We start from the raw sequence: 24,010 nt of genomic DNA, 5'->3' as shown, positions 1-24,010 counted from the left end.
GAAGAAGGGCAATTAGTTAGGTGCCCTAGTTTCATAAGAATATCACATACGAAGGTCAGCTCACTTTGCACTAAACATTTCTTTGCCAAGCAACCTTTTGATCTATTATTTAGTGTACTTAGTGCAGTTTAATAGAAAAAAGATGACATAAATTGGTGAATTTTATAGCAATTTATAAATGATAAATTTATGTTTTATTAGAAATTGGAATTTTGTTTTGCAAATTAGTAGAAAGAGCATTGGCCTAGGAGTTAGACTGCATTCTAATCACCACTCTGTTACTAACAAGTTCTATAGTTGTGGACAGTCACTTTTCTATGGGCCTTGCTTTCTTTGATGTTAAAATGAGGAGGGATAAGATGATGTCTGGTGTCCCTAATATCCTATGATCCTTATAAGTTAATACCATTTCATATAAGCAGCATGGCATAGTAGATAGTTAGTCTTCGAACCAGGAAGACATGGGTTCAAGTCTGTTTCATCTGAGCAAGTTACTTAACCTTTCAGTGCTCTAGGCATATCTCTAAGAGTATAAGTTATGGAGGAAGTGACAACCTGTATTGGTCAGGGGTTTTTTCTCATGTGGAAATTCTCTGTACAAATTAAATCACAGATCCAGAATCTCTCCCATTCTATCTGTGCAATTTCCTTAGGGCCTTATCACCGTGATAACCCATTGGTTAACTGATAAAACCAAGTTTCTGAACCCACAAATTTGTAAATCAAACCTTTAGCTATGTCAACTGCATGTACAGTAACATACCACTTATAGTTCCCCTGGAAACATTTAAGCTCTGTTTACCTTCATGTATTGGTGATTTTGGAAAGAAGATCATCTAGGAGCATTTCTTTTTTTAAAAAATTGTATAGGGAATTACAAGGAAGAATTAAAAATAACTTATTATGTTTAAGCATGCTAGGACCTCATACTAGAAAGGAGAAAAAATTAGCTGAAAATCTTACCTATTGGTGCTTTTTTTAAGCTAACTGATCTGATTTCTCTTATCCTATGGAAGCTAACGTCTCTTAAAGATAACTAGCAGCATTTTCAGGTTTGCTGTCATTGAACAAATTTGGTATAAAATAAGGCCCATCCTGTAGAGGCTGGTATTTCTTCTTAGGCACACTATACTTGCAATTCCGGTAGCTTACACCAGGTAAAAAAAATTTCAAGGAATTTATAGGTTCAGTGGATAGCCTCTCCTCAGTTATAAATAGGAAGGCTAAAATAGTATAGCATATAATTCAGACAACATTTATTCTTTTAGCAGCTTGGATAATAGTTAATGTTGGTGGATAGAGCTCTGGCCTTGGAGTCAGAAGGACCTGAGTTCAAATCCACACTCTGATACTTAACTAGCTGTGTGATCCTGGTCAAGTCACTCAACCCTGATAAATCCAGCCTCTCTCACTTTGTAGCTGTGTGATGCTGGGCAAGTCACTTAACCTTGATTGACTCACCAAAAATTTAAAAAACAATTATTAGTGTCAGATTTGGAGTCAGGCAAGCCTGAATTTGAATCCTACCTCAGACATCAGCTTTGTGACCCGGGCAGATAACATAACCTCTCTCAGCCTCAGCTTCTTCATGTATATAAAGTGAGGGGTACCAGTAATACTTACTTTACAGGGTTGTTGTGAAGGTCAAATGAGATAATGCATGCAGAGTGCTTTGAAAACCTTAAAGCGTTATATAAACTCTAGTTAGCTTAAAGTAACAACATAAATTACTAAATGCTGGTATCTAATATTTCTGAAGCAGTGTTTCTCATGTTATAGAAAGATCACCATATAGAGAGATTTTTAAACAAATAAAACACTTGGGTACAGATTACAACTTCCCTGACTTAACTTTCACCTGTTATTAGTTATGGCTTAACTATTGTTATCTTCACTAAGGCCAAGTAGTTTATTTCTCTTCTGCTTTTTAAGAATTATAAAATCTAAATGTTAGAAGAAGCATCAGAGATCACTCTGCCATCCATCATAGGAATCTGTTCTATATAATGTACAGTATTTCTGGTAGATAATCATTCATTCTCTTTTAAAATAATTGACATAATGGAAAACTTGCTTAATGAGTCCAGTTTCATTTCTAGATACTGTTGTTGTTAGTTCTTCCTTATAAGGATCCAGATTTTGCCCCACCGTTACTTCTACATATTTGTCCTAGCTATGCCTTCTGGAGTAAGAGAGAAATTAACTTCTCTTCTGAATTATATGCTCTTGTATTTGAAAACAGCTTAGTCTTTTGTCCTGTAACTAAATAGCCTCAGTTTCTTCAGTCATTTCACATATGGTCTGTTTTTAAACTATGTTCCTTTCTCTGGAAACACTTTGATTTGTAATTGTTCTTAAAATGTCCAGATTTGGAATTTACCTTAGTATGATGCTTTGAGGATTTCAAGAAGCATAGACAAAGCCTCACACTAAGTTGATAGAGCTACAGGTTTTATTGATAATACACAAACCTCTAGTAGAACACAAATACAATATAGTCACAAGGCATTATTTGCTCTCTGCCTCATTGCCATCCCCAGGTTCCTACTTTGGCATACTTGGACAAGCTCAGTGTGCTTGTAATAGGTCATGTGCGTGAGGCTGTGTGTGGCACTCCACTAAATTTGAGGAAGAGAGCCTAGCGTTCAGCAAGTGCTAATTCTTTCCCTACAGAAATTACTTAGGGCCATGACCAAGGCTAGTGTGGAAAGAGGCAGAGACATTTTGACATCCAGACCAACAGTGAAACTGCCATCAAAGGGGAGGGAGTAAGAAAGTGAGCAAGAGGGGAAAATAAAGAATAAAAGAATAGTTACCAAAGATCTCAGGAGGTAATACATTCAAGAACTTTGAACATAAACAGATAAACCAACAGGGAAGATATTAATAGCAGAAGGAAATGTGACCTCTGGATCAAGTAAAAGAGTTCATCCTTCTATGACGAAACAAAGGAAAATGAATCAACACCTGATAAGGCCTGTGGATTCTGAAGAGTACAGAGGTACCAGAGAATGTTCTTGAATGTTTTTTAAAAAGAAATAAGAATTGTGAAAGCAGAATTTATGGCCTACACAGCAGAATAGAAAAACTTGAGTCTACTGTGGCAAGTGTTACCAAAAAAAAAAAGAGGATAACTAATTGGGAATGCAAATACACAAAAGTGAGACAATCTGGAAGAAGATGGATAAAAATCAGTATCGTTAAAAGAAAACTTGATCTCCGTATTGACCTTTAAATCAGGATACTTAGAGACAACTTAAGTATTATAGGTCTTCCAGAGGAACGTGACAAGCCAAAAAACTCTAAACCAATGTAATGCGAGAATACGAGAAAGCTACTCAGAACATCTGAACATGGAAAATGGAATTGGCAATCACCTTCCCCACCCCCAATCCCACCCACCCCCCCACCAAAAAAAAAAAAAAGATCTAGCCCTTAAACTCCAGCACACATAGTGGTTTAACCTGATAGTTCTGTTGAGAAAATAACAAATTCTGAAAACAACCAGAAGAAAAACCTTAAAATATAAAAGAAAGGGAATTTGGTTAACAGAAGATTTTTGCATCCATTAAAAAATGTAGTAGGGAGTGAAGTAATGTGTTCCAAAGAGCAGTGGACATTTATCAAAAAGTGAATTTAAAACATTCCTAGAAAGAAAACCAGACCTGTAGAGAGTATTTGCTTCCTTTGCTACCCAGGTGCCAGAAATACCAGAAGGGTAAACAAATACAGCAACCAAGGACAATAATAATGGACCATTAAGAGATTTCTTTCCAAACATACATAAGTAGACAAGGACAAAAGAGAAGGTCAGATAAAAGTGATGGTGAGGAAGCAGATCTGAAACATCATGGACTGAATCTCACAATAACCTGCCTACAAGTGAATCATTGGGGTTTTTTTGTGAGATTAACATTGAGAATGGGAGGGTGGATGAAAAGGGGGAAAGGATGGGAATATGTGATGTATCCAAATCAAGTCAAAGTCTAATTAATGGAAGGAAAATAACTTGTAGTCTCTTAGGAAGGAGAGAGCCTACAGGAGAATAGCTTAGGAGGCCAAGGGAGGGATTGAAAAAGAGAGAAGCAAAGGAGAAAAATATGTTTTAGTAGTAGGAGGGTGCTGCACTGGGGAAAGCATATATGGGAGGAGATATTCTGTAAAGGAAGATTGAGACTTTATGGTGGATTTGATCTGCTGGGATCTGGTGCATAAGTGAGTACCTGGAGCAATATGCATTTCTAAGAGACAGAGATCTGTAAGGCAATAATATAAACTATTTGAAAAGAAAACCCAAAATTGTTACCTCAAAAGCTTTTATTCTACAAGGAATGCAGGGAATGTTGTTCAGGCACGATTTTCTTGGCAAAGATACTGGAGTGGTTTGCTGTTTCCTTCTCCAGTTCATTTGACAGATGAGGAAACTGAGGCAAACAGGGTTAAATGACTGCCAGGGTCACATAGCTAGTAAGTGTCTGAGGCCTGATGTGAACTCAGGAAGATGAGTCTTCCTGTCTCCAGGCCCAGCACTCTATTCACTGTGCCACCTAGCTGTCCAAGACAGAGAATAAAGGACTAAATAAATAAGATCAGGAAACAAAGAATAAGTCTAGAGTAGGAAGGGAAGGCAAATAAAAAGAATAAGGGAAAGCTTTAGAAGAATGTACATTGAAATTTTAAAAACTAATGAACAAAAAACAAGGTGAAGGGGAGGAGAGGAAGGGAGATTCTTTTTGACTTAACTGAGAGGGGAAAAAAAGAAGAAAATAAAATAACTAAATAAAAGCAAGCAAGAAAGAAGGAACTTGAAAAGGGCTAACGAACAGGAGGTAGGGATTTGGAAGGACTCCAAAGTGAGGAGGACAGAGCCAGTGGGAATAGGGCCACCTTAAACTGTAGATTAAGCTAAGATAACCAAAGAGTCTATATTTGCAGCAGAAGATGGGGGGGGTGTCCTAACATTTTGGGGGAAAATATTAGAGACATGGTGAAAAATATAAATCCAGCTTTCATGATTTTAAATGTGAATGGATTAAATGGCTCAATAGAATGAAAGAGTGACAAATTGGATAAGAAAATGAAACCCTAGAAATATGTTGCTTAAAAGAAGTAAATTTTTTAAACAAAGTCATAAAAATGAGGGGTGAGAAAAAAATTATGTATCAAATGAATCCAAAAAAAGCAGGAATTGCAGTGAATGCTAATCTGAAAAAGCAAAAACAAACATTCAAAACAAAAAGGGATAAACAGGGAAATTATATTATGCTGAAAGGAGGCATAGACAACACACCAGTATTAATATCTCTCTGTGTGTGTGTGTGTGTGTGTGTGTGTGTGTGTGTGTGTGTGTTTTTGGCTCGCCAGGTTAAGTGACTTGCCCAGGGTCACACAGCTAGTAAGTGTCAAGTGTCTGAGGCTGGGTTTGAACTTGGGTACTCCTGACTCCAGGGCTGGTGCTCTATCCACTGCGCCCCCTAGCTGTTCCACACACCAGTATCAGTATTAAACTTAGAAGCTCCAAATGCCTGTGTATTTAAATTCATAAAGGAAACATGAAGTGAGCTGCAAGGAGATATAGGCAGTTACACAACAGTGACAAGAGACTTCAGTGTTCCTCTCTCAGTTTTGGATAAGTGTAACAGAAAGGTAAGAACAAATTGCTGTAGAAACCATTTATATTTTGATTATAATAATATAAATGAGCGGCATCATTTCATAAAAACAACATGAAACAAACAATAGAGGGAAAGCCATGTTAATAAGAAATTTAGGGATCCAGGCAAGCCGAAATGGCACCTAAAAAAAGATGAGAAAAGTAATTGGACCATATGGTACAAGGGAGAGATCTATCCTTGTGATCATACATAAAATTTAAAGGGCTTTGAGGGATTGATTCTCAAGATATTTTGAAGAGGGAGATACGGTACCAGATAATTGGAATAATCATGGATATTATTATTACCCCAAAAAAGCAATCAAGAACAGCAATAAGTACTGATCCATGTTTCTATTTCCTATCTCAACAAAATCTTTTTTAGAATAATTGGTATGTGTAGGAAGAACTTTCTTGATCATGGTATGAGAAGGGAACAGATAGTCTTTTGTAAACTATTTTTGACATCAGGCTGCGTCTTTATAGTTATGTAATTGATTGCAAATTCTTCAGGTGAGAAACCAACTGTCATGGGTATAAATTCTTCCAGGATTCTCTCAGTACATAAGGCCATCCAGTTGGAGTCTAGACAGAATTTTCTAGGTTTCCATCTCTAAGGATCCTATTACCAGAGGCGATCCCCTTAAAGATCTAGACAAATTTTCATTGGTCCTTTTTCCAGAGGACATCAGAAATATCCACTAATGGATCCCTGCCACTTCTATGCTACTGCTACTGGAATTAAGCTCACTTAGTAACAGAACAAGTAGGCTCAGTTAAATCAAGTAAGCCCAAAACAAGAGCCTTGGAAAAGCTCTCAAGAATGGGATTAAGCACTAAGGACTGATTACTTGGAGTTTCAGGAAGCCAGGCAAACTTTTGCTTGGTCTTGCAATATATAAGGTTCTCACAATAAAGCAAGCAATCTTAAGTCTGTTTAAGCAGAAAAAGAAAATATGAATATTTCCCAACAAGGCACCAGAATTTTAGTGATGCAAGACCTTATTTTTAATATTATTTACAAGATTAATACAGTTAGTAAAGTACTTAAGCATTTAAGAAAGCAACAAAGGTCCACAAAAATCATCTCAAAGGAGCCTGACTTGTAAGGGAAACAGACACCTGAAGAAAAGAAAAAAGAACATACAATTACAGCCTGAAATGGCAACGGGGTAATTCACAGTTTTTCTCAAGTTGATACCAGAAGCCAGGACATATAAAAATTTAAGTCCTGGGTGAAAAGTTTCTCTTCAAGGGGATCTTTAGAAATAAGTACATGCAAAGGGCAAAATTTCATCTCAGTTAAGACCCCACATGTACTTAATTACTCTCTGACCATTTTCTTTTATAGCAATGCTGACTATATCTCCTGCTAAGAGTTCTAGGACCCTTGGTTCTCCTGAGGGAGTAGGGGGTCTTTAACATTTTTGGTTCAATCCTCCATTTTTGGTGCGTCTTCCTCTCCATGTTAGCTGCCAGTGATCAATGCTTCATTTACATTTAATCAGAAAAAAATACATTTAATCAGTTAACATAAATTAGCTTTTACTAGGGGGCATTTAATTTACAGAGATAGCAAGATGAGGAGTACAACCATTTTCACCCCATAGCTGGAGGAGCACACTGTCCCCTAAACATTCTACTTTGATTTCTGGGGAAAGTGGTCACCAACTTAATTTCTACATAGCATTTGCCTCACCAGGTTCGATTCCAAATGTGACATAGCCTCTGGATGAGTCCTTCATATCAATTATCACTGGGCTTGGTCATTAACATTATTCCTTGGAGCCTCAGGGATAGAACCCTTTTTTTTTTTGATAAAGCCAGTATAAATTCTATTTTTGGACCCCCTGGTGACTTTGGCCCCTGACCTTTTGAAGCTCATGAGGATCATAGCCATCTCTAACTTCTAAATAGAAAGTGGCAAAGAGTAGAAGACCCATATTCTTGGTCTGTATGTTGGCCTCAAATTAGAAGCACCTAAAACCTCCCTTCATAGCATTATGTTTCACCAGAGTACCAGTCAGGAAGGAGTCAAATCAAAGATACTTACAGAGCTCTAGGTAACCTTTTGAATGCATCCACATTATGGTTATGCAGTCAGTCAAAAAGGCTCCTCTTTATCACATGCCAAAACCAGTTACAGAATGTCTGAATACTGTAGGACTTTCTAAGGCATTTTCATTGCATGTCATCATGTCTCTGTGGAAGTAGGCTCTTCAGCCTCTACCATGTGGTGGATTAAATCAGCCAAGCATGTTGATACCTGCTCATTAACCTTCCATTTTCTATTTAATATTTACTACCCCCTTCAATTGCGTGTAAAATCAATTTTTAACATTCATTTTTTAAAAAAAATTTTGAGTTCCAAATTCTCTCCCTCCCTTCCTCTTCTGTCCTCCTCCATTGAGAAGGCAGGTAGTTTGATATATTATACATGTGCAGTTGTGCAAAAACATATATTCATATTAGTCATGTTATGAAAGAAAACAGACCAAAAAATCCAGTAAAAATAAAGTTTAAAAAAAGTATGCTTTGATCTACATTCAGACTCCATCAGTTCATTATTTGGAAGTGGGTAGTATTTTTTCATCATAAGTCCTTTGGAATTGTCTTAGATCATTGTATTGCTGACATTTGTGTACTGTTTAAAAAATGTATTGATTGAGTAGAACAAAATGCATTGTTGAGAGCTGTCCAACAAGGTGTCTTTTGTGTTATACCTCTAAAAATATGATCTCGAGAGCCTTCCTCAGCACTGATTTTCAGTGATTCTAAATAGGCTGCTCATTTGTGCCACCACACAGAAAAGATCACCATCTAGAGGTAATTTCCTTGAACTACAGGCAGATGTGTGGTACATAAATCATAAGAAATTGAGTCGGCATATGGTTGGCTCTTATTGTACATAATCAATCACTGTATATGTCAAAGTTCATTTGGAAGTTCTAAAGCCTGAAACTTTCACAACCACCTTTGTGATATGTTCGTCATAGACTTTATCTATGTCAACGTGATAAATACTCAAATTAAACTTTTGATAAATGTTTCACATCATTTCATCAGAAAAAAGTCTTTCAAATGACCATTCATCTAGCGCAGTTATCAAGAGCATTCTATGTTCATGGTATTGGGTTTAGTGCTAGTAAATATAAACATGAATAAGATACGTACTCACTTACTTCAAGGAGGTCACAATCTCTTGGGGAGACATGATACAAATACTTGTGTGTTACAATCTGGTAAGTTGGTTGTAGTGTGTGTAGAGAAGAGTCTGGGACACAACTTTCTTTTTTATAATAGAACTGAATTGAAAAAGTGTCATGTTTACTGTAACTATTAAAGTGAAGGAAACCTACCTGAAGCCCTCTGACCGACTTCTTGTACTTACCTTGTTTTCTTTCTGTTGTTGTTCTTTTCTTTTTTCCTTTTTTTTTTTTTTTGGCTAGGCAGTGGGGTTAAGTGACTTGCCCAGGGTCACACAGCTTGTAGTGTCAAGTGTCGTGAGGCTGGATTTGAACTCAGGTCCTCCTAAATCCAGGGCCAGTGCTCTATCTGCTGTGCCACCTAGCTGCCCCTTTTTGTTATTTTTCAATGTCGACAAATTTAGCTATAGTATTCTTGGTATAAGTCACTTCCTAAGGCATATCTTTCATTAAGGTTCCTTGAGCTTCTAAATGAAAGGATAGAAATAGGGACAAGACCTGTGATTTCATTCATAAAGAAAAATCTCAACAGAAGGTCAGAAACTTCTCTATAGTTTCTAGTATCATAGGGATACCTAGAACATTGAGAGGTTAACTGATTTGCCCAAGGTCATATAGCTAATCTACATCAGAGACAAGACTTGAACTCAGATCTTATTTAAATATATGTTTTAATTTAAAGCACAAGTTAAACCTAGCTCCATGTGCTTGCCCATTGTTGCATTATTTATGCTTTTAAATTTTTCTTTAAAAATTATTTTGTGGGGGTAGCTAGAGCACCAGCCCTGGATTTGGGAGGACCTGAGTTCAAATGTGGCCTCAGACACATAATAACACTTACTAGCTGTGAGACCCTGGGCAAGTCACTTAACCCCACTGCCTAGCCAAAAAAAAAATTATTTTGTGAACCTATACTAGGATATTTGTTTAGTTTTCCTCTGAAAACTGTTATTTGATTATATTTGGATTTTGTGTGTTATTCCAGGGTGGTGTCATTACCTCTGATATGATTGAAATGATATTCTCCAATAGCCCAGAGCAGCAACTTTCAGCAACCCAGAAGTTTAGGAAACTGCTTTCAAAAGGTAAGTTATGAATCTATTACAAGTATATATTTTATAGATATTTCCATAGTATGACTTCCACAAAGCACATTCCTTACTATGGATCAGCATATTTTGAGCTGTCCTTTTATCAGTAGAAAAAATACATATAATTTATAGTCCATGCTTACAGTCTTACTTTTTCCCATTCTGATTAGAATAAATGCAACCAAGATGTTTGTGTCTCATTGACATGAGACATATTGCATAACCTACTGCATAGGTTAACTGATTGGAGTAGCATTTAACAGCTCAAATTTAAATTGAGAGATCTTGGCTCTCCTTTTAGCTTTATTCAGTTTTTTGATGAAAAATAAGAGATCATGTGAAAGGAAAATATTTTCCAATTTTAATGTTGCTAATTTATCACTGAAGTGTAGCTAGTTTAGAACTGAAAGTGTTTAGTCAGTTGTCAAAGGTTTTGATGGTCTGAGTGTGTGCTGTTGGTCAGTTCCACATAATCAACTAGGGTTGAATGAGGTTATGTCGCTGACTCAATTGAGTTGTAGAATCTTAGAGTTGGTAGGAACATTAGAACTCTCACACAGTGCAAGACAAGGCAGGTAATAAATGCTTTATTAAGGAGACAACATCAGTACTAGAAGAAAATCTTCATTAGTGGATGACACTAAGAACTTTATACCTTTTATAAGGAGATATCATAGAACAGGTGGAATCAGGGAGGAGATCTCTGATATCTGCCCTCCACTCTCTTCATTACAAGAGGAGTGGGGCAGTCCTGGGGCAAGGAGTACTAAATAAGTTAGAGTTTCAAGGTTGGTGTGATCTTGCAGGATGATGAGTTTCTGGAGACCATGATGAAGTCCTGATGATTGCAGCTGGTGAGAAGTACCCTGGATACCCTCCTTAAATAGAGGATCTGGGAGGAACTCTCTAATGTCCACCTTCTCCAGTCAGAGGGAGGGAGAAGCCCAGGGTCACATATCCTTTTCAGTCCTCAGTTTCCTCATATAATAACATCTCAGTATTAGAGTATTAAAGTAACTACTCAGCAACTACTGTTTTTAGTAACAGGGCTCCAAAACCCATCTGTGCTTTATACTGACTTATGACCTTGGGCAAATCACTTAACCTCCCTGGGCCTCAGCTTCTTCTGTTAAATGAAGGAATTAGATTAGATTGCCTCTGAGGTCCCTTCTAGCTCTAGATCTGTGATCTATAATCCTAATAAAAAGTAATAGCATCATTGCCTATAAAATCAAGGGGTTAGAATAGATGACCGACCTTTAAGTTCCCTTCTAGTGCTAAAATTTTATGTTTCTTCTATAATTATGATTTTGAGATGAGATTTCTGTTCATAAAAATGAACAGAACTCATTTGCTAAAACTTATTACTAGTGTAAAATTTGTCAGTTTCATTTAGTAGTGAACCTTTCTCATAATGAGGAAAACAAAAGAATGAGAAAAACATTACAGAGTACTTTAGAGCTACTAAATACACACACACACACACACACACAACATATATATGTGCGCGCGCGCGCACATACACACACACACATATAAATTAAAGGTTAAACTTTTTTCCTTCCCCCCCCCCTTTTTTTCTGCGGGAAACAGAACCTAATCCTCCAATTGATGAAGTCATCAGCACACCAGGAGTGGTGGCCAGGTTTGTGGAGTTCCTCAAACGAAAAGAGAATTGTACATTACAGGTATGGACTTTTCTTCACTTTGCATATTACTTTGGAGTGAAAGAATACCATTGACGCACTGAAAACTGTAGTTTTGCTAATATTCACCTCCCAGTTTCAGTCATTGGCGTTAACTTCCTTTTGAATTGATAACAATGTATCAGTTTGCACAATTATTAGCTAAAAAGACTAAATCCTTTGGAAGCCCTTGTAGTAGAGGAAACCATTGTCATATGGAACAAATGTTTGTAATGTCTTTGATTTATAGTTGTCACAGACATAAAAGGGAGTGTAAAATTACTGTTATTGAGTTACTAGTGGCTGCTTAGTATTCTTGGTCTGACTACCATGTTATTTGCAACATCAGCAAACTCTATGCTTTCTATATTAGATTATTTCTCCACTGGAAGAGTGATTCATAGAAGTTATCTTTTGATATCCAACTACATACATGATACAAGAGCAATAACAAATGTTTATCAAGCATATGTTATGTATTAGAAGTTAGGAAGAGATAAAAAGTTTAAGTAATATGTGGCTCCTGAGCCCAAGGAGCACATAGCCTTGTAGAGAACTAAGACGTTAACACAGATAGCTAAAATGTACAATATCGCGTGCTAAGAATTTTTTTTTAAAAAGTATCACTTGATGTCTGAGGGAGGTGATTGTTACCATTTATTGGGAATTGGTTTTCGGGAAGAGATTTTATTTGAGTTGGGTTATAAAAAATGGAAAGAAATACAGTATGACAAGATAAGGAATAGAGACATTCTAGGAATAGACATTATTATGGACAAAGTTCTGGAAGCATAAAAGGATAGCACAAATTTAGGGGGTAGAAAGTAGTCCAGTTGGGCTAAAGCCAAATAGAAGAGAATCACTCGAGTTGAGGATGGAAAGATAGGATGGTGGCAGATTTTGGAAGCAGAAGAATATGAGAGGCAGTTTGATTGGCAGTTAGTCAAGAATTGATAGGCAATAGGGTACCACTGAAAAATTTTCATTGTTGAACAGATCTTGGCATAAGAAAGATTATTCTGTCACTGATGTGAAAGAGGGATTAGAAGGAGGCAAATGTAGAGGTAGGAAGATCTGTAAATAAGATACTGAAGTAGATTAGGTAGGTAGTAATAAGAACGTATACTAGGATGGTGGGAGTAGGACCAAAGATGGGATGGATACAAGAAATATTTTGGCTGTGAGATCAATGGGACCCTTGTAACTGATAGGTCACAACATGTGAGAGAGAGGGAAAAGGCAAAGGTAATACCAAGGTGAACAGTGGTGCTGAAAAGATAATTAATTACAAGTAAGAACAGACTTAGGAGGGAACCAGTTCTTAGTTGAGTATTTTGGAGTGACAAACTTAACCATCATTATATATTGCCAGTTGATTCAGAACCAGAAGTAGGATCAAAATGCCACAACTCCCAATAGCCTTTGGAGTTAACTTTTCAGAAATTAATTTGGTGTGGATCTTCAGACCAGTCTTTTTGAATTTTTGGCGATCACCTTGAGAAATTAGTGAAGTGCCAAATATATTGATCTCAGTTTACTCAGAACATACTAAACATGTTTTAAGAGAGCAAAAAGTGGTGTTCATGATAGATTTCATTTATTTCACTATCACTGTTGTGTATATGGGCTATTTTTTAAAATTAAGCATGATGATTGATAAGTTCTATTATTTGACTATTCAATCCATGGTCTCAGGATTCTACATAGATCTAAGACTGGTGCTACATGGGGAGTGGAACAAGCTGGTAAATGGCAGTCATTTATGTAAGTCTCACTTGCTGCTGGTCTCCATATTTCTCACTGTCCAGAGCATTGTATATATACATGGAACTGTGATTTTGAAATTTGTAGAACATGTTCAAGGTATCTCTTCTTTTTAATCTCTTCCCACCCCCGCTTTCTGTTCTCTCATCTACTCTGTTTCAGTGATGAATTACTTCAAGAAGGAAAAACAAGAAATCAGGAGAAGGTAGAGTACTTCAACCTTCTATCAAGTTTCCCTGTTCCAGCTTGAGATTCACCCAACCCCCATTCTCCATTTGGAGTAGGACTGTTTTACTAGATGATTCCTGTATTATATTTTGTTCCCTGGCAAAGACCAGGATGGTCATCAGCCATCTATATATCAGGATCACCTAGAGAGCAAGGAAAAGGCTTATATCAGAAGAGTAAATCCAGACAACCAGTGCTGCAGAGAACAGAGCCTGAGCTTCAAATAACCTTCTGGGAAGGAAACCAAAGGAACTTTACTGCAGTCTATTGTGTGATATTTTTAACTGGATGAGGGAGGTAGGGAAAGTGGAAAAACTGAGTTGATTTGTCCATGATTGTCATGTGGGGGAAAAAAACATCTTCACCCATATTAGGAATTAAGAATGCCAGGGGAAAGCTGCTGAATTCATTCTTAGTTCAGTTAACTTTTATAAGTAGGTTCAGGACTTGGTGCCATAATGTGGCATAAAGGTTTTATGGCCCTAAATTGAAAATGAATGAGGCCATCCCAATTCAAACTCCATGTCTAGACTCTAATAATGCCAAAAAAACGTAGCATAATCCTGTTATCAGCTATTTCTCCCAGCTAGATCACATAATCCTATAACATTCTAACATCATCTGCTAGGATTCTTCTGGATATTTGAGCCCTAGAAAAATTCCTCCAGAAATTTAACCCAGCCTATATGCTATTCATCTAAGTAAGCACCCAGATTCCTTCCTTAGATTAGATATACTAGGCAAGTGTACGAATAACAAGGCATCTACCCCAAGAATGGGAAAACTTTTATGTTGAAGAGTGTTCATAGGCAAGAGTTACATTGACGTTTTCACCTCCCATATCAACCTTTGATCCATGAAGTACTCCATTAGTTTGAGAAGCAAGAGAGAATCCTTATTAGGTGAGCTTTAACTTGTCACCCATAAGAGCATTTCCAGTATATATTTTATCATCTTGGCTGCCAAAGAATGTTTATTATCTTTGGAGTGATTAAGGCCCAGAGAGGGCCCTTGTTTGTTGTAGTAGAGATGAGCTCTACTCACTTTTCCTTTTTGTGTCCAGAGCACAAAATTTTTCTCTCCAGGGTGTGACATGGGGACAAACATGACCATTTTTAGAATGGAAAAAAAGTTTATCTGGAGGAAGGGTGAGGATACTTTCAAGTTAAGAACCATAATGCCCTGCCATTTATTCAAGTGAGGAAGAAGCTCTAAAATACTTGGGGGGTGGGAGTGGGGAGGAGAGTATAGGGTTGGTGGAGAGTGGAATACCAGCTGGCTTGATATGCTCCTGGCTGTTTGAAAAGGCCTTAGGATGCAACTTGTCCTTGATTTTCCTATCCTTTGGCTAGAGAGCCACATTTGCACTTTGACCAAATTCAGAGGGAAATTTGATTACTGCTTTATCTTCAGCACTGTCAATAAAACCTATCCCCCATAGGCAGGGAGCAGGGCAGATAGGAAAGCAAGAGATTAGGAATGCAACATTGCTAGAGAAGTGTTCCTCACTGCCCATTTGGCTCCAACCAAGAGGAATCACTCTTGCTTTTAAAGTTAGTAAAATGCTCAGGTCCTAAAGGGGAAGCAGTTAGTTACAGGGGACAGACACATTTACACTGGACATTGCAGCCTGTGTCCTTTTCCGCTCTGTCATCTGAGAGAAACCGGTCTGTAGCTTACCTTTATCTTCCCTGTTAGACCACTAATGTGGTATAAGATCTGGAGGTTTGGTGACATTGTTTTCTGTATGGGAGAGTATTTTCCAGTTTATTGGCACTAAGGGCTCAAATATGTGAGGACATCAGCTTTTTAGAAGGAGGCTGAGTATACTGGGTCATAATACCACAATTTAACCTACCCCTTTTGGGAAATGCAGGTAGTACTGGGAATGTGTAGCATTCTGTTTGGGGTGCCCTGGTCTATGGGCATGGAATTTGGGCTGTCTCATCCTAGGTTTCCTGAGTTCATCTCTCTTAATTGCTCTGGCCATTTGGACCTGTCATTGCTATGATTTCTCTTTGCTTTAGTGAGGTGCTTTAATGCCCTCATGCTTGCTTTATAAAGGCAACTAAAAACAAGTGAATTATTTTACAGCCCCAAACATTGGACAGAGGTGCTGTATCTTAAAATTATGAATTTAATGAAATTGACTTGTTTTTCCGTTTGTCCCTCCCTCTACCTGACTTAATACAATAAACTGCAGTAAACCCTTTCTTGCCCTTCCTGTTGGTCCTTCTGCTTTTGTTGGAAGGTTGCTCAGAGCTCAGGCACTGCCCACTGCAGGGTTTGATGTCTAGGTTTACTTTTCTGATATGAGCCTCTCTTTTCACTTGCTCTCTAGGTGAGCCTGATGTAAAATGGGTGACCAGTGATCCTAGCATTTGCTAGGAAACAGTGAGACCTGCAAGGTGGCCAGCAAGAGTCCTGATCCAAATGGAGAAGGGGGACCAGGCGTACTTCAGCATGGAGTGGGAAACTTGATGGGAGGTCAGAAGTACTCCACCTTCTTTGGATTTCTCATTTTCCCTCTCTTAAAAGAACCCATCACTAGAAGGTAGAGACTGAGAAGGGGAAAGAGAAAACATCAGTTCTTAAGAATATCACACAGATTCTCCAGTTGTTGCTGGTTTTGATAACGTCTTCATCATAAGAGATGGAGCTAGGGCAAGTGAAACCGACAAAAAACGTCTGCTGCTTGATGGCTTGTCTAGTTCTCCTCCACATGATGCCAGACTTAGAACACTGCAAAAGCTTGAGATTGGGCCCTATGGAAATAAAGAGAAAAAAATAGCTGAAAGAGAAAATAAGAATAATAAGAGTCATTTTGGCTGCCAAATTTTTCTGGAGATGATTATTTCTTTGTTTAAAGTGGAGTTCTTAAAGGAAATTGTTCATTTGGAGATTTATCATTCATCATACTTAAATGCTTTTAAACTTTAGAAGTACCTGATTTAATTGCTTTGCCTATCACTGCAAAAAAGGTTGAATTTTGGAATTTTAGATATTACTCAATTTTTGTTCACGTTTTTAAAATTAATAACATGAATAATTTAAATTTTTTGGGTGCCTATGATGTGCAAGACACTGAAAGAGGTAGAAAAATAAAGCATTGTCCCTGCCTTAAGGAATTTATGGTTTGATAGAAAGATATGGCCACAAACATTATAATGCTATAAGTGTATAAGAATTACAAGTGGAGTTCAGAGGACATGAGAAATTAATTTTAGCTAGAGGAATCAGAGAAGTTCTGGAGGATGGAGGACCTGAACTGAGCTTGAATGATGGGTAAGATTTCAACTGGTAGAGCAGAATACATGTCTTTTTTTAAAGGGGGATGGCACAAGTAAAGACATAAAGGTGGAAATTTGGGATCAGTTTAGAGAATGAGATGTGTTGGCCATAGCACAGTTTGGTATAATATGAACCTGCAAAAGTAGATTGGACTGCTTAGGAGATCATTTCAGTAATCTACCAGGTAATAGAAAATGAGGACCTGAAACTAGGCAATGACAGTGGTAACAGAGAAGTAGACAGTTCTTTATGATACCACAGAGAACAAATTGACAAATCTTAAGAGACTGATTTTCATGTGGTATGCAGGACAGGAAGAAGAAGCAAGGATAACACCAAGGTCTAAAGTGGCTGAGAGTGACTGGGCAATTGGGTGATTGAGAGAATGGTGTTGTCTTACTAGCTATGTGAACATGGACATTTCATCTTCCTGAGCCTCAGTTTCTGCCTCTATAAAATGTTGTGTAGAGGTAGGTCTTTGTAAATTCTAAAGTGCTGTTTTTTAAAAGAGATAATATTATTTCTGTTAACAGAAACAGGAAGCTAGAAGGCAAAGCATATTTGGGGGAAACATGAGGAATTGGTTCTAAATGTGCTGATTTTGAGTGTCAGTAGAATGTACAGGCAGAGTGATCCAGTAGGTAGTTTGAAATGTTGGTCCTGGAGCTCAGGAGAAAAGTTAAACGCCAGAGATAGAGATTAGGAATCATCTGTATTAAAAGTCAATTTGTGGGGATGGATAAGAGTCTGGTGGAGAGGAGAGAGCAAGGAAATGGGCCATAGACAAGAGCTTAAGGAATGCCAACAAAAGGGAGGTAGAACAACGAAGAGTCAACTAAGAAGATGGAAGAACCATGAGAGTCCAGTAACCCCTTAAGCCAAGGGAAGAGGTAATATTAATAGAAGAAGAAGTGGTTGGCTTTGCCAGCTGCTGAAGAGGTGTCTAAAAGATTGAGGACTAAGAAAGCAAATGCAGTCAAGGTTGGGCTAAGGGTTGGAATGAAAGCCATATTGTTCAAAGGTTAGAAGTGTTGAGTGAGTGATAGTGGAGGCATTAAGTGATTAAACACAAATAAATATGCTTCCCAAACATGGATGAATGTAATGATGAAATGGTTGGATACTGGCAAGAGTAGCCTATCACCCTCAGTGAAAACAGGCTCAAATACAGATATAATAGATGACTAAGTATTTTATAAATAGACTTTGATATTATCACAGACAGAGATAGTTTTGTTTTCTCTTTGCCTATCTTTATGCCTTTATTTTCTTTTTCTGGAACTATGTCAAATAATAGCTGGGAAGGGAGATCTTATTTTTTTACTCTTGTATTTATTGAGAAAGCTGTTTTGCCGTTGCATACAGTTCTAGCTTTAGGTTCTCGTTAGGTACTTGTTATCAACGCATTTTTAAAGCTTACCTTTATGTCTGCATTACATAGTGCCTGCCACGTAGTAGGCACTTAATATATACTTAATGACTGATTGATTTGTAGGGTTTTTAGTATAAATATGTGTGGAACTTTGTCATAGGCCTTTTCTTTATATCTTGAGATAATCATGTGGTTTTGGATGGTTGTTTTTAATGCAATTAATTATGTTAATTGTTTTACTAATGTTGAACTATCCCTTGTATCCTTGGTATAAATCCAGTTTGATCATAGGAGATTCTTGTTTGGATAAGAAGCTATAATCTTTTTGCCAAGATTTTATTTAAAAATTTTGAATTGCTATTCATTAATGATATGCTCTTTAGTTCTCTTTTGTTTTCTTGTCTTTCCTTGGTTTAGATAGTAGGACTATGTTTGTCTCATGAAAAGAATTTTTGTCTAGTGTTCTCACTTTTTGGGAATAATTTGTGTAGTATAGCCATTGTTCTTTAAAATTTGAAAGAATTCTTCTGCAAATCCATCTAGACCCGGAGTTTCCTATAATTTATCCAATATGCTCTTGTCTTAACTTATTAATTCTTCTACCTTATGTTTCAGAACCTTCTCATTACTGGAAGGCCATCCTTTTTTTCCTCTGTCATTTCTATTATTTATATCTTTATCCTAGTTATCATTTTATATGTTTTTTCCTTGCCACCTTTGCTTTAAACTTTTACGCTGATGTCCCCTCCCAAAAGTCCGTATTCATTTATTTGTTTTTGATTTGTCTTCAACTCCTTCTTAATCTAAAGTTAATCATTCTGTATGTTGCATGAATGAAAAGGCATTTATTAAGCACTTACTATATACCAAGGACTATGCTAAGTGTGGATTATGAAAAAGCAGGACAGTCCTTGCTGTCATGGAGCTAACATTCTAATTGGAGGAGAAGACACGTATAGGAAGGGTCAACATCAGGGTGAGTAGAAAATCCTGGTGGGCCAGATGGCATAGTGTCAGATCAGGTGGTATGGCCCAGAAGTATTATAGTTGGTGGCTCATTGAAGTGAAGTAGTATGAGAGGTCATATAAAATGTTCCTTTAGTTTGTGAGTACTTAGTTTTAGAATTTCATTTTATCTGTTATAATACCTTTAACCTGCTGAAAACTACTGTTAATAATGTTATCTTACTCTCACTTCTCTGTAGAGAAACTCTTGAGTGGTCTTCATGTTGTGTAAGTTGTGAACTTTACTAATGAAAAATTATTTTTCATTTTCATAGTTTGAATCAGCTTGGGTGCTGACAAATATTGCTTCAGGGAATTCCCTTCAGACTCGAATTGTGATTCAAGCAGGAGCTGTGCCAATCTTCATAGAGCTGCTCAGCTCAGAATTTGAAGATGTGCAGGAGCAGGTAAAGAAACAAATATAAAAGAGAATTAAAATTGGCTAATAAAAAAGCATCAGGCTTTAGTACTGGAATAAATTTTCCCTTCAACCTTGTTTAAATAGAATTTTATAAACATAAAATCCCACATCAATTCATGGTTTCTCAGAGGGGGATGTTTTATAAACCTAATATTATCTGAAAGGGAAACTCAGACTTTAGAAAAGTACAGTTGGAGTGAATGATATTATGTTGACCAATTTGATACAGCAAAACTATTTCCAGGTCTGGAATGTAGATGCTGTGAATTCTTTTGAGCGAAAAATTTTATGAAACATAGCACTGTTTATTTGGTGGTCAATTCAGGAAAAAATGCTGTCATATTCATTGTTTTTATGTATAGTAACTATACTGTGAAGAATTATATACAGAATTTTATGCAGAATACTTATACAGAATTATACAGACCTATATATTGAGGACTTTTATAGAATTAACTGGACTTACAAAAAAAATTTGACCTTTAAAAAATTAGAATGACTAAGAGCATTAATTGATGCAAAAATATTATAATTTTACTTTGAAATAAAAATTTTCATCCTACTGTTTTTTTTTCCTTACGTATAAAAAGAATGCATTATGTTAATTGACATAGGTTGGTTCTTTGAGGCATTCTTAAATTCCAGTCCTAGTTAAAAATGTCTGGCATAGTTCAGCATAGACACAAAGAAAGGCAAAACAAACATCTCTGCTCTCAAGGATCTCAGTCTAACAAGGGAGACAATATGCAAACAGCTTACAACTATGTACAAGCAAAATATGGGCAGGTTGAATTGTGGGTAGTCTCAGGGAAAGCACTATGATTAAGGATAACTGGGAAAGGCTTCTTGTAGTAGGTCTTATTTCTGAGATTTAAGGAAGCCAGGAGGCAGAGATAAGGAGGAAAAAGAGTTTTAGGCACATAGGAGTCAGCCAGTGAGAATGACTTAAGGCGGTGATCAAGTGTCTTGAATGTTCTTCAAGTCCTCCTGGGAAGGTTTGATTTTGCTCAGTTGAATTTTGAGCAGAGGAATAAAATAACCACATCTGTGTATTAGAATGCTGAATCTGGAAATGGTATAGTTTATTAGGAGAGAGAATCAAGAAGATAAGTAGTTCAGCTAAGTAAGGACCTTTACTAGAATGGTGGCAGTAAGAGAAGAAGAGTAGGGATTCTAGAAAGATGACACAGGAATGTTTGACAGTGCTTCACGACTGATTGGATGTGGGAGGTGCTGGACAGATATGAATCAAAGATTTCAAACCTGGCTGTCTGAGTTACTGGTGGTACCACTAATAAAAGTGGAAAATGACAGTGACTCAGAAAAAAATAGTACAGTCATAAGGAGTAAATTTTGTTTTTTGACTTGTTGTTTCTTGTCCTTGTGAAAAAGTAAATTAGTTGTAGAGATACCCTATAGACAGTATCTTAGAACATCTGAAGAGTTCAGAAGAGGCCAAGTTGCCAGCAAACGAATGATTAGAGATAGGGTTGGAAAATGAGGGGAAGATGACCAAAGTAACGGCATTGAACCCTGGGAAGGATCGTTCCCAAAACTTAATCACAAGAGAAATGCAGCAAATTGGAAAAGATGACATAAGATGGAAAATCACCATTGGATTCAGTGGATATGTTGGTTTTATTGAGCTTTCCTCCTTTCTTTTTTTGAAACTATTGTTACAAGACTCACTGGGTAGGAAGAGAGGGAATATATTTAGAGATTAATCTAATGGGAAGACAAAAGAAATAAAAATAAGTTTAAAAGTGGTGGGGGAGCTCATTTGGGTTTGATAATTGGTTTGATGATTTGGAACAAGTTTCAGTAAAATGAGGGGGACACAAAGCTAGGGTTTGAGTAGAGTTGAATGGTAAAGAAGTGAAGGCGTGAACTTTAGATTGCCTTTTTTTTTAAGAAAATGTTTTATTTGATGCCTTTTTAAAAAGTCTCAAACATTTCCTGTTATACCACCATCACCTCCTTCCATTGAGCTCTCCCACCCTTTTAACGGAAAAACGATTAAATCAAAACTAACCAACTATGCATGTGCAATATATTATCCTTAAAACAACATTGTTCTTTTAGCGAGATGATTTCATCATCTGTTCTACAGGGTCATAATGTTGGTCATTGTATTAGATTTAGTTCAGTTGCTTTTTTAGCTAATGTCATCATTTCTCTTTTAGTTCTGGTTATGCTTCCTTTGTTCTTCATCATTTCATACGAAGCATAGACTATTTTTTCCCACGAATGGCTTTGAAAGGGACAAGAGTCCTGGGACATTGCATGATGTATAATAAAAATGTCACAAGAAAGAAATGAATGCTGAATCAAGTTTCTGAGGGGGGAGGTGTAGGGGAAAGGATAGGATCAAGGATAAGAGGATGTGGGATTAGCCTTAAATGTTGGGGTATTTTTTTCCTCTGAGACAAAAGGAAAGGAAGAGAGACTAGGTAAGTGGTATCCTGTTTTGAATTTGAGGAAACACGTTAAAAGTGTACTTTCTTGTAAAAAAAAAAATTAAGATTGCTTCAGGTTTTAGTCCATATGGTCAAATATGATCAATTCAAGAAATAAAAATGGTTGAATACTATCGATTTTAGCTATCTTCTTAATGCATATTTTAAGAGATGTTTTTTCAAAATTTAAATAGCTTTGTTTTGACAAAACAGACACTTCTTAACAACTTCAATCCCATTATAAAGTATATTTTTTGAAAAAGTTTATTGATTATTAACGGAAACAAGGAATGTGTTCTTTAGTGGTACCCTTTGACAATATGGTACTAATATCAACTAATTTACACTGTAGAATAATTATTATTGCTCCCTCCATCTCCCATTCCTGCTTTTCATTTCCCTTTTGTGTGTTATCTTTCCCCAGTAGAATGTAAACTCCTTGAATCAGGAATTGTTATTGCTTGTATCTGTATCCCCAGTGTTGGTTCAATGGCTGGCACATAGAAAGTGCTCAATCTATTCTTGTTTGTTTCCTTCCTTCTTCTTTCCCCCTAGAAATGTGAATCTTTGTCATCAGATCCACTTTGTTGTTGTTGTTGTTCAGTCGTGTCCGACTCTTCGTGACCCCATGGACCATAGCACGCCAGGCCCTTCTGTCCTCCACTTGCTAGTCATGAAATGAATGTCATCATGTATTTTTAGATATAATGTAATAGGTGGCTAACATAGGAGCGATACATTAATAGGTAATGGTAGCATCTACCTCTTATTAAGATGGAATTAATGTACAGTGAAACTCTTGACTAACCAATTCTTCTTTCACAGGCAGTCTGGGCTCTTGGTAATATCGCTGGAGATAGCACCATGTGTAGGGACTATGTGTTAGACTGCAACATTCTCCCCCCTCTATTGCAGTGAGTATCTGCCATTTGTGCTTAAGTTCAAAGTTTTGGTGGAAGGAGAACATTTCTACGTGCCCACAATCTACTGTAGCTTTGGAAGTAATTTTAGATTTCCTACTTTCTAGTTGAGGCATAAGGGGATAGTGGAAAGAGTACTGTTTTTGGAGGCAGAAGAGGCCTAGATTCATGTCCAACTTTTGGTGCTAATTCTTTGACCAGGACTAGGTCACTTTACTTCTTTAAGCCTCAATTTCCTCATCTGTATAAATGGGGATTGTGGTAACTACTTCACAGGGTTATGGATCAAATGAGAATATATATAAAATGTTTTTGTCAGCCTCAAAAAGTGCTCTGTGGTAGTTAGTAGTCATAGTTGTTGTAGTAACTGTTTTTATAATAATGATGGTAATGATGATTATTATTACTCCACTCTGACCCTGAATTGGGGGGTCAAAATTCTGAATTCATACAGTCTAAATTAATGAGGTTTTACTGTTGTAGAGAAGCAGATCTTATTTATTACTCAGTAGCAAGTTTTCCTGCCCCCACTTGACCAAGAATTACATTTCAATTTTTTGTGTTCCTCTAGGCTACTTTCAAAGCAGAACCGTTTGACCATGACTCGGAATGCAGTGTGGGCCTTGTCTAATCTCTGCAGAGGGAAAAATCCATCTCCAGATTTTGCAAAGGTATATTTCTGAAAATTGAGAATTACAGAAGAAGCACATAGAGAAAAGACAGAGACCAATTTCAGATGTGAAAGAGGAAAGGAATAGTGACCTTTTTTTGTGACCAACATTTAAAAAATTATTTTAAAATATTTTGTACTGTTACCTATTGGTAAGGAAAATTGAGAGCTTCCCCTTTGCCTTTGGCTAGACTATTGTTTTTGTTAAGTGAATTTAACTGCTCCTTCAGGTTTCTAAATTAGAAACC

General features: G+C 36.9%; 1 protein-coding gene across 3 annotated transcripts in view; it reads left to right on the top strand.

The window, feature by feature from the left end:
• KPNA1 (karyopherin subunit alpha 1) overlaps positions 1-24,010 on the top strand; it is an 86,472-nt gene that overhangs the window by 45,976 nt on the left and 16,486 nt on the right. For all 3 annotated transcript variants that reach the window (XM_020985936.2, XM_020985938.2, XM_078146733.1), the window contains exons 4-8: positions 9,845-9,944; positions 11,544-11,638; positions 19,571-19,702; positions 22,998-23,086; positions 23,664-23,763. In XM_020985936.2, the coding sequence (XP_020841595.1) occupies positions 9,845-9,944; positions 11,544-11,638; positions 19,571-19,702; positions 22,998-23,086; positions 23,664-23,763 (516 nt within the window). The remainder of the gene's footprint in view (positions 1-9,844; positions 9,945-11,543; positions 11,639-19,570; positions 19,703-22,997; positions 23,087-23,663; positions 23,764-24,010) is intronic.

The sequence above is a fragment of the Phascolarctos cinereus genome, unplaced genomic scaffold (assembly GCF_003287225.1).
Source record: "Phascolarctos cinereus isolate Bilbo 61053 unplaced genomic scaffold, phaCin_HiC Scaffold_726;HRSCAF=1367, whole genome shotgun sequence".
Taxonomy (NCBI): Eukaryota; Metazoa; Chordata; class Mammalia; order Diprotodontia; family Phascolarctidae; genus Phascolarctos; species Phascolarctos cinereus.
This window is presented reverse-complemented; position numbering and strand designations above follow the sequence as displayed.